The sequence below is a fragment of the Ammodytes marinus genome (assembly GCF_949987685.1).
Source record: "Ammodytes marinus genome assembly, chromosome: 1".
Taxonomy (NCBI): domain Eukaryota; kingdom Metazoa; phylum Chordata; class Actinopteri; order Uranoscopiformes; family Ammodytidae; genus Ammodytes; species Ammodytes marinus.
Window position 1 is genome coordinate 23,907,174 of NC_137230.1, and position 15,340 is coordinate 23,922,513.

The following is a 15,340-nucleotide window of genomic DNA, read 5'->3' on the forward strand; positions in this document are numbered from 1 at the left end:
GATTCAGTTGTTGCTATACGGCTTAGCTGTTATATTTTTTGTCTGTTTTGATCCCATTTAACCTGTAGAGCTCTTCGGTCATCAGGAAAGATGGCCCGACTTGTTTCACAGTCTAGATTTGAAGCTTAAGGGTTCTTTCTTGAAAGGAAAAAACTGCCTTTTCTCATTATCTCGGTGTCATACACTCCAAATACTGGTGCGGATGGCATCTTGCAGTCCACTTCTATTTGCCTTCTTCTTTCAGTGTGTGTATAGCATTTGTGTATGCTTGATTTTGCAAGTGATCCCCTTGTCTTACTGCTCTCTGGTTCTTGTCTGCAGTGTTTTAAATCATTCATACAGCACTTTAGTCAATAATGGTTGTTTTAAATGTTTTATAAATAAACATGACTTCCCTACGTCACCCCACTCTCCCCTCAGTTTATTCTGGGCACTCTGCTGTCATGTATTATTTCTCTGTCTTTGTTGTCAAGGGACACTCGTCCATGCACAACTGATTTGACAGTCCTAAGCAGCCCACTAATCAATTGCAATATGTTTCAGATGTAAGTGATTGACAAAATAATGCATGAACATGGGACTTGGTTGTATATATGTTTCATTGTGAGCTCTTTCTGCAGAAGCTGTGGAGAATAACTTCACTTGTATAATTGCAGAGGGACTTGCAATGCTCTTGGAAGATATTGGGCCTATTACTATTACTTTACACCTTTAAACATTACCTTAATATTTTTTTTTCTAATAATATGACCTTTATATTAGAGTCCCAGTTTTCAATTTCAAGTAAATATTGTGTAAGCCACAAGCTTATGTACAAATGTACTGTATATACTGCACATTTGTATTAATGTCCTGGGTGTTTCCAAAAAGCATTGCAAGAAGAGACACTTTTTTCCATTTTAAGATACTTGTATCATTACCAACTAACAAAAAACATCTACTGTAAGAAGCCAGAAAACTGGAGTGTGCAACATATTTGTCTCTATATCCATGTATGAAACACAGTGCCTCACCATCAAACTGTTATTCACAGCTTATTTCCTGGACTAACTTGGTGTCTCGCCCTGTGCCACAGTGGGAGGAAAGGCGCAGTAGAGAGTAGTGATGTCAATCCAGTGTCCAAGAAGAAGTGGATTTCGGGCGGTCCACTGCAGCTCAGCACAGTTGTGTTAAATACGATAATTTTGGTCACTTAACTTGGTGAGAGCTCACCCAGTACTAATACAAAAATGTAGATTTGACAGAATGGCTCAAGTAGACTTCAGTAAGTTCACCCTGTGAAACTTGCCAGGCTGGAGGCTGTCACCGCTGACTGTAAATGAGGCTGATGAGTCCAAACACATTAATTGTATCCACTGTGTCCTACTTGTTTCATTGATGCTTTGTGTTTCATGCATTTTTAATATCCAAAATAGTTGTGGACAATTAAACACAGCTAGTTATTTTAAAATGAATTCATCCCTCTCTTCAGCACCATGGACAGAGAATGTTGAGCAGCTTCTTACAGCCCTTCACTTGCATTTGCTTCAAAGTGCTGTTTTTGGGAATTGTGTAAAAATGTAAGAGCTTTTGAAAAAAAAGAGGCTCTCAAAAAATGTTCTTAACCTTTAAAATAAATAATTACCGGAAACCAGGGCCCTGCTGTTAAGTTTATCTCGCTCTTCCAAAAAAACAAATGATGATGTTGTATGAGACTGCTTTGTCCATGATTACCATACATATCTTTTTCTTTTATATGAATCTAATTATTGTGTTGTTTTGATTCACTTTGTAAACAAACGTCAATGTTTCATCAAGCTAAAGCTTTATGGATGTCTCCGAATTATCAATACAAATAGAAAATCTCTTTGTGCTCTACGTTGGTTCTGTGAGACAACAGACTCTCAAAACTCCCACAGTGTGTATGTTTCCATGGTTCAGATGAAAGCCACAACCCACACAGTCTAAAGTCTAATCACTTTCCTGTTGTACATAAAGGATAATTAGTAATTTCATTTATTTATTTGTTTTTGAAACAAAATCAATGAAAGGCAGGTTTGGATCCAATGGTTGTTTGGTCAGTTGTACTTCCAGTCACCTTGATGTTTCCAGTTTAAAATGTAACACATACTTTCGTTGTCATTAAAATCACAGGGGATTGTTTGGCTAATCACTGTTTAAGTTTATAATTTAATCAGTTATTGTGTGCAGATGTTGCACACTATGACGACGAGTTGCCATGCATTTAACTCAATTTGACTCTATTTTCACCATTTCATTTAACACATCAAACAACAGAGTTCTATTGTGTTTAACAATATACTGTATATATATATATATATATACACAGTATAACCAGTATATGTTTAATTTATTATATCATTTGACCAAAAATTCAGGCTGTGTAGGTTTTATCAATTATACATGAATGACATTATTATAAGAAGGAAACCATGCTGATAATTTTTATTCACAACTTAAAAACAGTGTGTCTCTTGTGGCCCTGCTGATTGCAACCAAGGACGATAAATTAACCACCCTCAATTTGCGGTGCAAAAATGAGGGCTGCGGGCTTTTAATAATCAAATAAATATTTTAAATTTAGATCCTTTGAGAATGTATTTTGAAAAGTGCTAAAATGTCAGAGAACAAAACGTTAATAATATTACTGTCAATCCTTGAACAAAGCGCCCTGGTAAGACCACTCACTGTCAAGGCCTCTACTTTAAAATATTATGCTCTGAGTGGGGTTGTTTTCAATAGTGTAAGCAGATACTTCACACCTCAGCTTAGAACATTAAAAGTGTCAAATATGTTCCGGGTCCTCTTTGTTTTTTTGTCAACAGTCTGTGTTATGTTGTACAGTTTGCAAGAACACTGTTTGTGAAGAGAGCTTATAAGTTTGACAGAGACTAAGTTAACAGGGGACTACTGAGTTCACACATTCAAAGGTACAACCAGCACGTAACACATTCCTCATAGACCCAACATAAAATTGTCCTCCTGCTAAACAGCAGGTCAATGATCAAAGAGTGCTGTTGTCAATGTTAACAGTTTGCTGATAACTACTAGACAATGCTAACAAAACAGAATGCCAATGCTTTAGAACAAAAATTATGCCTTGCGTTGGAAAAGCTCCAAATGTTGAATGTTCCAGTCCTGTTAGGGGAGCTTGTGTATGTATGAAGTTGTTTCTTAGAATTAATTTGCATTATATATTTGATTGCTTCCACTGAAAAAATTACTTGTATTTAATTGTTAGTTTGTCGTTGTTAAAAAGAGTACTCCACACATTACTGTTCTTGTCATGTAAACCTTGCTACTACAGTACCCACAATGCAACTTAAAAACCTGCAGTTTGGTCAAAGATTCTGGTGTGTTGTGGCAGTAAAAGTTTATGTAGCCTCGAGCCATTGGCCTCAAGCAGAGACAAAGAGCAGGCTGCAGCAGTCTGGTAATCTCACTTTTTAACTTTCTTTTTTGTCTTTCTTTCTTTTTCAAACTTGTAGTTTTCAGCACAAATCGACCCTGACTCATTTGAGGCAATATGTTAGATTTGGCCCCACTCCCTCAGGAACCCCCAACAATTCATACAACTTTTCTTCCATATTCAACAGTACTCTTCAAGACCTCAGTTCCCTTGCTTTGTATGCATGGCCAACCACCAACAACTCTTTCCTATGACTTTTACTGGCTGTTTAAGAATATTACACTAAAGCAAAGTGTGAGTGCACGTAATCTAGGCAGCATTACATTTGCTTTGTAACATTCCTGACTAATTGTGTGTGTGAAAAATGTTGTAATTCTTCAATACATTTGTATCACAGTATAAAATATGATAGCTCTAGGTGGTCCCAAATAAGTAGAATAAAATAACTTTCAAAAAATGCAGTCCACACAGCTTATGCACTTCCTACTATGCTATTTAATTCTATGCTAGATTTTAAATGTTACATTTGTGAAGACAGTGAGTCAGATGCCCTACCTACACTGTATACTCACTAGGAACGTCTGCTAACTGTGAGTACATCTGCTAAATTAGAGTCTGTATGAGATCATACAGTTTACTCACAGCACTTGTATGTATGCTGTCCTAGCTGCTCCACCCTCAGCAGGCAAGCTGGCATCGACCTTGGGGCGATGCGCTTGATCTTCGCACATGTCTCACCTCTTAATGATAAAATGAGAAAAACTGGGTCGGAGATGTACATTCCCACCAGAAATAGTGGGAAGTTAACATCTTCAGCCGAGCTCCAAGACTTCCAACTGGGAAATCATCTCTAAATAAATCAAATGAGTTTCACAAATAGGTGAAGAGCCTATGGGAGGCCAAGGTTTGCTCCTGGGAAGAATGAACAAGTCTGGATGATTAACTGAGAAATGAATGACCTGCCTGTGTATCCACTAGAAACCTACTTGAGCGATCAAATGACTCTAAATTAAATTATATCTGGCACATTGGTGTTCTTTACAGGGACTGATGTTGTGTTTCATGTCTATCTATTATCTCTGCTCAAGTCAAAAGCTGGAACGATTTCTTCATTTCCTTTAACCAGCACTCTGAGACGAAAAAAGTCTCCCATACAATCAGCAGAACATTCCAAGAGTCATTGTATTTGAAGGAAAACACACGATTATAGGATGCATGAAATGTTCACTAAACTCAGACAAAGTGAGACATTTTGCCACTGTAACAAAAACATGTAACATGTACCATGGTGGTTTAAAAGAGAGAATAAGAGAGAGACCGAGATAAATCTAAAGCACCAGACCATGCATGTGTGTATACAAAAAAGATTTAAAAATTTAAAACCAACATATTACGACTCACCAGAGTTGGGGTCGGAGTTGCCGTCAGCTTCTGTCCTCTTGTCGGGGGAGGCCTGCTCGTAGAAGTCGTCCTGCGCCTGCACCAGAGGGAGAGGTTGTGTGAGGAGGGAGCCACTGCCAACAGGCTCGTGCTCCCCCAGACCGCTGTCACTGCAGCTCTCCTGAGAGCCGTCCGGCAGGTGAAACGTGACGCGCCGCTGCGACTAGAACCAAGAGCACAAAACAGAGCCACTGATGTTAGTGCTCTGCTCTGCTCTGCTCAAATCGTTTGCCTTTTTAACACTTGTTTTATTCTTAACGCTGAGCTCAGCGAGCTCGTGTGCATGCGTGTGTTTGACACACTGAGTACGGTTCAGTACTGCAGTCAGTGTGAAACTAGCAGCCATTAAGAGTTTGACTGAAAGACGTAAAAAAATAATATCTATTCAACATTTACAGGTAAAGCAAGGCATTGGTGAATAGAAGGGTTCTTTTTTTGCCGGTTTTGAAGGTGACTGAGAATTATTGTAGGATTAGATTGTAGGTCTATTTTGACCTGGGTCCAGACGTATTGATGGAAAGGGGAGTCGACACATAGTATGTACAGTCACGTTTCACTGCACAATGACACACCAACAACAACATGCAGAAATTCAACTTCATGCACAGTAACCAACATTCAGCAAGGTGAAAAGTACAACATTTGTGTGCCTTTCATAAATACATAGTGTAATTAATGTCAGGCGATATTAATGAAGGCCAATGCAATTTCTAGATATTGGTGGCAGCATATCATTGTGTTTGCGAGGACTGCTGAAGGGACATTTACAGCCTGATTGTTTAGTTTGTTTGGGTGCTGGCAAAGTCAAAGTGGCCTGCAGAGTTAACAGAAGTCAGCCCCAGGGTGTCCTTCCCACATTGCCATCTCACTGAGGATAGGGATTTCTTACCCCACAAGTGTTCCTGGGACTTATCTAGTCTTATATCCCTTCTGTTGGGGATATGCATAGATACACACGCGCGCACACCCACACACACCATCCTTAAAGCCATCCTGATTGAATTTCCAATTGTTAATTCCGAGTGTCTTTTCCCCTTGCTCTAATGACATTTTCCTCAGGCTTTTTCATAAGTCCAGACACAAGCCTCCAGCTAACCTTTCGTGAGCACAGGTCCCTGCCACATCCTTGGTGATGACAGTCAGAGACGGGTTTTACAGTAATTATTGGCAAAAGCAAAGGTCACCCAATCTGCAGTCTAATGCAAATGACCTCATTATATATTTTAGAACTGCTCCAAAAGCATGCAACATTCAATTAACCAAAAAAGAGGGAATAAAGACGGAAAAGAAAACGGGTGGTGAGGGAGATGAGGGTTAGGGTGGGGGTTTTGCAGGCAGTCCTAGGAGACTGTGAGCGGAGGGTAGCATGTTTCGGCTGGCTGACTGGCTGCTGGCTGGCTGTATGGATAGCTGTATGGATAGCTGAATGGATAGCTGAATGGATAGATAGATAGATAGATAGATAGATAGATAGATAGATAGATAGATAGATAGATAGATAGATAGATAGATAGATAGATAGATAGATAGATAGATAGATAGATAGATAGATAGATAGATAGATAGATAGATAGATAGATAGATAGATAGATAGATAGATAGATAGATAGATAGATAGATAGATAGATAGATAGAAATGGTTCGATCTACGATTCAAAATCTACACAGCTTGTCAGCTACTACAACCTTAGATGCCAATCTTTATATCTTAGCACTGATAAAAGGGAGAATGAATTACAAAGACATGAGATAATGTTTTACGAAATCCAAGGATGGCGGGTGGCTATGAGTGTGTTTGCACATTAAGTATGTATTCCCTTCATTCATGAAATAGTATGCTGTACTTCATTATATAAACTCAGCTTTTCAGGCTTTTTTTATGTTTTATTCGTCTGTATCTATTTTATTTGAAAGTTGGACAGGACAGATCTTCCTCCTCCAGACCATACATTATGAGTGTGACCGTGTCTGTGTATATTTTCTTATCAGAAAAAATACCATCCAAAATCCAGTATATATAGACAAAAATCATTGTTCACGATTTGTACAATGATCCACAATTGCAGTGGACAACGACAGCTGAAAGCGCAGAATCAAGTAGAATTAAATGTAAAGGTCTTGTTAAACACTAGGAACCTGGATTAATTGCACCGTTAGTTTAATTATAAAGAGGCAGGAGATCAGATGTGACATTTCCAATGAGTGTTACTTAATTGTGAGAGGAGAGGGGGGACCTCTATAAATAAGTTACCTTCTTGGTTGTTTGTGTGACTGCCAAAGTATATTGATAAGGCAATGTAGTGATGTACTTTTCACATAAGGATAAGGCAAAACATATTTTAAAACATTGTATTATAAAAGGGAGCCCAGTGAAGCAGAAGCGTGAGTCAAGCCTTAAAGTTTGACATGTTAAGTCAAATCTGCACTTAATACACAATGGCTTCATATGTTTTATTTCCTGCTGAATCTGAATAAGTTGGCCCAAGGCAAGGTAGCCATTTACTGTATTTGCTGGCTCCCCTGAAATTGTAAGGCTGGCAATACTGATATTGTTTTTTTGCAGATCAGATCTATTTCCAGGTGAAAGGAGATAACTGCAACAAAGAAAATGAAAGTAGTATTTGCAGTGCATATATTTTATTAACTGCATATGAGTTGGGTACAATGTATTTGGGCTTTTTAAAATAATTTTCCAAAAGTATTTGTGATCAGTACATAACAGTATCTTTACTATACAAGCATATTAGTATAAAATAGAGAGTTGCATTAGAATGTATAGAATGTTATGAGACTTATACAAAAATAAGTGTAGTAGTGTGCAGTGTAACAGTGAGTAAATTAATATTGTTTCCTGAAACCCATCTTAATTATCAATTAATCAAATGAAAAATGTGATGTCATGAAATGGTCTTGTCATCATATACAGTACATGAGCAGTAGGGCCTATAACTGTAGCAATAATAACTTTGTCATTTACTCTAAGTTTGACTTCCATTAAAGATTTTTTTTTTTTTAACGGTTTTAGTGCGGGCTGTCAAACATTGCTGGACTAGGCTTAGTGCCCTGGTTGGGCCAAAGCATAAGAGGTTTAATGTAAGAAAATACTGTGTGCATGAAAGCCGAAATGATGAAATCATTCTGACTTCTTTAATAAATATTTCACTATAACCTGGATAGTCCGAGGCAAAATACTTAGTAATTCATCATTTATAATATCACCACACTAATAGCTGAAAATAAAACGGTCCACATGCACTGTCAGTGGGTGTTTGTGTTTCTGCATGTGTTTATTTGTGGGTTTAGGAATGTTTGAAGATATTTGTATTTCTCTGTTGCTGACAGTCACTTGTATAACATTAGCATAAAACCGGCTTAAACTATCCCTGCTGCCGGTTTACAAGATATTATGGCTTATCGTGCCTGCTAACCCTTATTATCCGCTTGTTTTTATAATTTGCCTGACCAAACACACTCACTTTAAATACCAGAAAGCAAATAGCAGCTCTTTGCTGCTGGAAGGTTTAAATTCTAGCAAGCATGCAAATGATCAAGAATAGTGTTCGCCCTTGGGTCCTCGTAAAAAAAGGATGTGATATCCAACAAACTGAAAATAAATCTGACAAAAGAAGTAAATGCAAACTATTGAAACATATCTCACAACTTTATACAAATCATGTTATTGGAAAGTGTGAAAGTAGAGGAGAATTTGGGCAGATAAACCTAGCTATGAAAAAATATCTTCTCTAAAGTTCAAAATGATTCAACATGCTGCCAGGTATTGAAATCCTCATTATTACTATCAGATGGAAGGGTAGCAGTGTTATAAGTGGATTCAAGTTGCATATTGTATTGATCTCCAGCTTGAATTTCCATACTTGGGCCTCACACATACATACCTCGCTCATGTTAAGATTGACTATTGAGTTTTTTTAATTAAATTCTACTTAAAAGAGAATACATTTCATAAGATGACAAAGTAACAGATACATAAAGCAGTTTAATATGTATTGTGTGTGTTACCATGATATCACGTCATCAAATCTCACGAGTATTGCATGTGTTTCAGCACTGTAATGTCTGTGTGCTACTGTAGTGCGTCATGCCAACACAATTCACAGTCAGTGGGAGCAAAATAAAGCATCACTTCATTGTAAAGACTCAATCCCATAGAACACAAAACTGATTCAACTCTTGTTTTGATGTGACAGAAAACAAATAAGGAGTGGGGCTCATGGCTCGGAGCATGAGCTTTCTCCCCGCTTCCCAGTCTCTCTCCTCCTGAGTGTGACCATATGGAGCACAGTGTGCAAGTCAAAAACAACTTCTGTGTTATATTGTGTTCCAAATGAACACAATATAACACTACATTTCTATCAGGCAGACGTTTAATGAGAACAAGCACACACTGAGCCGGCCCACACACACACACACACACACACACACACACACACACGCACACACACACACATGTGTACGCAAAATAATGCAACCTCCTCACCCCCACAAATAATCTCATCTAACAGCAGTCTGACACCCGCGGTGAGAGAACACTTCCCACGAGTCCACAATCTCACAATCAGACCACTGAGGGAGATCAGTCAACCAGGGAAACAAAACTCACAAAAAGATCTCTTTCTCTCTCTTCCATGTCCTCTCACTCTCTCTCTCTCTCCTTCCCTCAGAGACCAAAGGCGCTGTGCCATCTGCTGGCCACCTTGGAAAATACATTTCCTTTTTATCAATAAAAAAAATGACAAACGTGAGTTTCCTTTATTTGTTCATACACAGTTGGGCTACTAATTGTGTACTTCAACACATGCTGAAACAACAAAATGACAAGTTTTGTTTTGATTGTATCAAGTACAATGATTGTTTTGATGTTTGACCTTTCTTTTTTTTCAAGTCCATTTCAGTGTCATAATTACTACCATTCCTTGCAGTTTTTACTAACAACCCCGTCAAGCTGTAAAAGTGCATGGAAATTTGAGTCAAGGGGAAACATCAGCAAATGATAGAAAGTGCCTTGTGTCAACATAAAATCCAAATTTTCCTTCGGGATGATACGTAAGATGCATTACGATCTCAGTCAGGCAGGGCTCCATTTTGATGACACAAACACCGCCAACAACAAGCTCCTCAAACTGCTTCAAAAAGATGTACAGACAGAGTTCCCAAACCTGTTCATGTAGGCAACACTCAAAATAAAAAGTGACGTATGAATCCCAACACCCCCCACCCCACCCCCCGTCTTTGATTGTGACTCATATTGACTTAGTCTTGCTCTGTTGCCTCTCCAGCGTCTGAGTCTGCTGCCTTCTGCTTTTCATCATCTAATCATAACCAGGCAGTTCTGAGAAACATCTGCATTCTGCCACACACACACACAATGAAGTACGATCAGTCACTCCCTCGCTCTTTGGTGCACCACAAATATAAACACGCACACAAACAAGCACACACACACATACACACATACGGAGAGACAAACACGCACAGAGAGACTAACACAAACACAGATACATAAATCTTAGTCACATCTGACCCATTTCCTAAATTGCAAGCTTGGAACAGTGGACGAGTGTGTTTGTTTGTGTCTCTTTTATGTCTGACAGCAGTGTGCATTTGCAGAACACTTGCTTAGCATGTGATTATCAGCACAGTCCATCATTTTGACTCTTTCTGGGCAAAATTATCTTATGTGGATTTATGGATGTAGTATACAGCATGCGTGTTTATGTATTCATCCTTCAAATATTTATTGCGTAACCCACATAGGACACTTTGACGTTGTTTTTCTCATTAAAAAGCATACAATCCATGTGGAGTAATACAGTATGTTTGTCCCTAAACTAGCAGTGAAGTAAAAGTGACTCACTCAACAAGTTTCCTTTTGGTGATGCCCTCCATGACCAATTTGTTTTTGGTTTCAAGAATCAAAATGTGTATTATTAATTCTGCATTCTTGGATTATTTTTGGGCCACGTGTAGACTGAACAACCTGCTGTGAAAACACAACAATGACATAATATATCACATACTCAAATAAATATACTGGACGTGATAGCAGACATGGAATAACATTTCTAATGTGGAGTCTTATTTCTGAACACCGAGTAATGTGAGTCCATTGCACTCCCGTATTAGCTGTTTAGTCTCCACCACCTCTCTAATGAAATATCTCTCTTTAGAATATTTAGCCTATAAATCCTCCAATATGTTGACCAACTAAACCAAACCAAACTGTGTAGTTGCCAATTGGTATGGAAAGGTTGAATTTTTTTTTGCAAAAAAACAGCTGCCTGCTTAATCAAATCTGCACAGTTAGGGGGAACCGCAGTTTCATGTGATAAGTCTAATGGATCTGACACTACGAGCAACTGCATTTTAATTAACACTTTCTGAAATCCAAGGGTCAAGTAAAGAGCAGGTGCACTTCAGTCACTCATGAACTGTATGCCCTCTGGCCGTTATGTATAGGATTCAAACCTGGTTCAATGAGATGAATGGGTTGAAAGCAATTAAATCAAGGCTCCAGTTTTTCTTCTTTCTATGAGGATCATTTAATTTCTCCACAGCCAAAAAATTATCCCAACAAAATATAGGCAGCAAGCCAACTCGTGGCTTTATACTGTTATCTCTGTGGATTTCAGATTTGCTCTCTTAGTATCTGAAGTTAGACTTAAACTGCAGCTAACAGACGTGGTGGTGGTTGAACTAACCAAGTGTGACACAACAGGCTGCCTACAGCTGGACATTATTATATTGCCCAAACATGTGTGTCTAACTTGTATATACACTAGTTACAACTAGGGATGTAACGATATGAAATTTTGGGTACGATACGATACGATACGATATTGCGATTGATATCACGATATCACGATACGATATTAAGCGCGGAATTAATTTCTACCCCCTCAAATGAAATGTTGTACCGCTGATTTAAATAAAACATAAACGCAAGAATAATTAAAAAATTTTATATCTTAATATGAAGAAGAGATTTCTGAGAGATTTAAACAACTTATCACCAAAACAAAGACACTGCTTCTCTACTGCCGTTTTTAAAGAAGCTTTACATCTATATTTTTCAAACTGAAATAGGAATTTTAAATCTAAACTTAATTAAGTCACTTGTCTGTAACTGTAAAAGTATGTATAAAATAAAAATAATTTAAATAGTGTGATAATTTCCCCATTTATTTATGTTTTATTTGCTTATCAACTCTATTTTTGCAAGCCATGCTTTTACCTTATTAGGCCTACATTATGACAAGCACAATTAACTCTGTAAAATATTTATTTATGATTTTTATTTGTTATTAACTTAAATTGCAGTCTCAAAATCAATGTTTTTGCAGTGCACTCCTCTCCCCCTCCCTTCCTCACACTTTCGCAACGTCACCTTCATTTGACCAAAGTAGTGTCACCTAAGTTTGACATAGGTGACACTACCTATGCGCAACATGCGCAATACTATGCGCATGTTGCGCATAGTATTGCGCAACATGCTGTTAGCTACTGTCTGCTGAGTTCACGTGAAGTTGTGATGAATATATCAAGGATCTTTGGACTTATTTCCTTCATCTGCCTTTCACGGAAGTTCGCCGACTTTACCGGGGATTTAACGCGCGGTGGCGGTGGATTCTATTCTATTCTGTTCTTTTTTTTTTTTTTTTTTTTTTTTTTTTTTATAATCTCATTTCCTCACGTTCGCCCGGATTCATAATGATATAATTGACCCGCGAGCAACTTTCTCTTCAGTCTGGTAAGCTAGTCGATCTTTTTCTCTATCTCTCCCTTTTCTCTTTCTCTCTCTTCTTTGCTGCTACGTGACTCAATGTTGTGAAGCTGCACGCGCTAGTGTAAACAACGGCCCACGTGAGACGTGACTGTTCAGTTTAAAGTTAGAAGTCATGTTTCAGTGATAAGATGTTGTGTCAATGTGTTATTGTTTGGTTTCCAATGTTGGTGTGGCCCATACAGTGTTAGATTGAGTGCTACGTTTATGACAACGTTGCTTACCAGACTCTCCACAATGACGGAGCGCATTTACCATGCACGCTCGCCTCAATACCGTGACGCGGTATAACAAGAAAAAACTTACGGTTGACATTCGTGGCCTTTTCATATCGCGAACGACCGTTTTGCGGTATATTGTTACATCCCTAGTCAGCGCCGTCGTTAAGGGGGTAAAGGTTATGACGATTATAAGGGCCCACAGCCAGCTAGGGCCCACACAGCCCCCAGTAGAATCTATGACAAAATTATTGTGTAGGCCTATACAGTGAACTAATATATAATCATACGAATGAGTCCGAATTAGAACAAAGCCACAAGTCATACAATATTCTAATTGTAATCATTTCAATAACCCCCTTGGCCCCTTCTTAAAAAATGGTTTGGTCCACCCCGCGGTTCGTTCTTCCTCATTGGAATTAAGTGAGCGCGAGCGAAGTGAACTCCAGCAGGCGAGGATGCCCCCAAAAAAGCACAAGCTCACACACCAGAAAAGAGATGAGAAGGAGACCAGAGTAGGCTATGAACAGCAGAGCAGGGGCCCAGGACATCAAAAACAGTTTTTCTAAGAATGGTGAGAGTAAAACTACAGACGGAGGCTGAAACAATTAGGCCTACCCTACTACTTGTTTATTCATAACATTACCTTTGACGGGGCGCAGGCTGGAGCCTACGTTAGCTGTCATCTGGCCGCGCTACACTCTGATCAAGTCGCCAGTTCATTTAAGAAAAAAAAAAAAAAAGTCGCCAGTTCATTGTAGAGCAACGGTTCCTACTGTAGTTATAATAACTGAACGTTACTAGCCTACTACAGTGACTATGTGTTTTACACATATTACTGTCTGACAGTGCTCCAGTAGCCTATGCGCCCATTCAGAGGCTGCATTGTATTGTATTATGACGCATTCAACTTCTACTCGGTAATTATGAGCATCTGACGATGGTCAGTTCCGTTCAGGGCCGTAGGACTGCGAACAGGCTTGGGGGGCCCAAGGCAGAGGGGGGCTGCACCCAAAAAATATAAAAACGTATTTTTTTTATTTAATTTTTTTTACTGGCTCAATTTAGGCCCCGAAAAATGTTATTTAGGAAAAAAAAAAATATATCAGGGGCCTTTCATTCGTCAGTACATTTTTGCTATTTTTTAAATAACATTGTTCGGGGCTACGAAGATCAGGGGCCTATATTGGGCCATTAATAAATACAAACGAAGGGAAAATTCCCAAAGCTGACTGGATTTTTTAAACATGTACATTTCTTCTTTCTGCTTTTTGGTCATTCTGTGTCTATAAATTATTCCAGAAAATAGTACTAAATAGCTTACATAGGAAACAGTTGATTTAGCCTTAGTTTTCTTCTCAAAGTGCACCAGATTGATGAATTTTACTTAAACATTTTAAAAAAAATCTTCCGGGGGAGCATTCCCCCGGACCCCCCTAGAAGGTCCAGGGTCCACGACACAGTCTCCCAAATTCCTGTGAGAAACACCGTGTGTGTGCATGTTTATTAAGAGTCATTAGACCAGGGGTTGTGTTCAAGTACGCGTAATGATTTGGTCATTCATCAATAGAAACATTGTGTTGTTATCTGGCTCAGAGAGGGACCAGTCACTCATACGTTTTGGACTATAGACAAACATAGAGACCGCCTCTCAGAGGGCCCATCAGGACTTCCTGTATAGGGGCCCAGAATTTGGTGCAACGCCCCTGTCCCTAGTTACAACTATATAGCCTGCATATGGGCCAATATACCCAGCAGCTCCTTGTCGCTGGTTTTTACATCACATCAGTAGTGGTGGATGTGGATCGGGTATAGGATTGTAGTTTTTACACTTTAGTTTATGAAAGGCAGGCAGAGAAAAATTATTTACAGTCTTCTTCAGAGGAATGCAATGTTATATATAATTGATGGCATCGAACATCACCTGGGGCAAGATCTGGAAATCTAGGCCTCATCTCTTCTTTTTGTATCTTCTTTTTTCACCCTGCAGTGACCTCTTTACTTTTCTGATGAATTTCCTCGGCCTCACCTACCACGTCCCCCTCTCCCTCTTCATCCTCTCTTTGGAATGCTCTTTAATAACCCGACTTGGCTGAGTGAGAACAGTGAGCCGGGAGTAGTTCAAACCAGCTCCCCTCCGTGCCTTAAGCAGAGCCGAAGAAACCTGTGCAACTGCCACGCGGCATTAGCTCCAAAGTTAACCGCTACTGACTCACTCATCGGTTCTACCCTCCGTCGACATCTACAGCCATAAAAACGAGAGACACAGCAATTCTTCTCTATGTGTGTCTCCTGCATCAGGATGAAGGATTTGACACTCAGAGACAGTTAACTACAGAGCGGAGCAAGCTAAGCCCTGAGCACAGAATGAGGGAGCTTGATGTGTTTATGAGTTACAGTCCATGTGATTGCGGTGCTGCACTCAGCGGTAGACAGTGTACACCGAAGTCACTGCTCCATGGCCCCTGTGGA

General features: G+C 39.1%; 1 protein-coding gene across 1 annotated transcript in view; it reads right to left on the reverse strand.

Moving 5' to 3' along the window:
• pcdh9 (protocadherin 9) overlaps positions 1-15,340 on the reverse strand; it is a gene marked incomplete at both ends in the record, with an annotated part of 193,109 nt that overhangs the window by 43,787 nt on the left and 133,982 nt on the right. Inside the window, one exon of the mRNA XM_080026310.1 lies at positions 4,811-5,012. Within this exon, the coding sequence (XP_079882436.1) occupies positions 4,811-5,012 (202 nt within the window). The remainder of the gene's footprint in view (positions 1-4,810; positions 5,013-15,340) is intronic.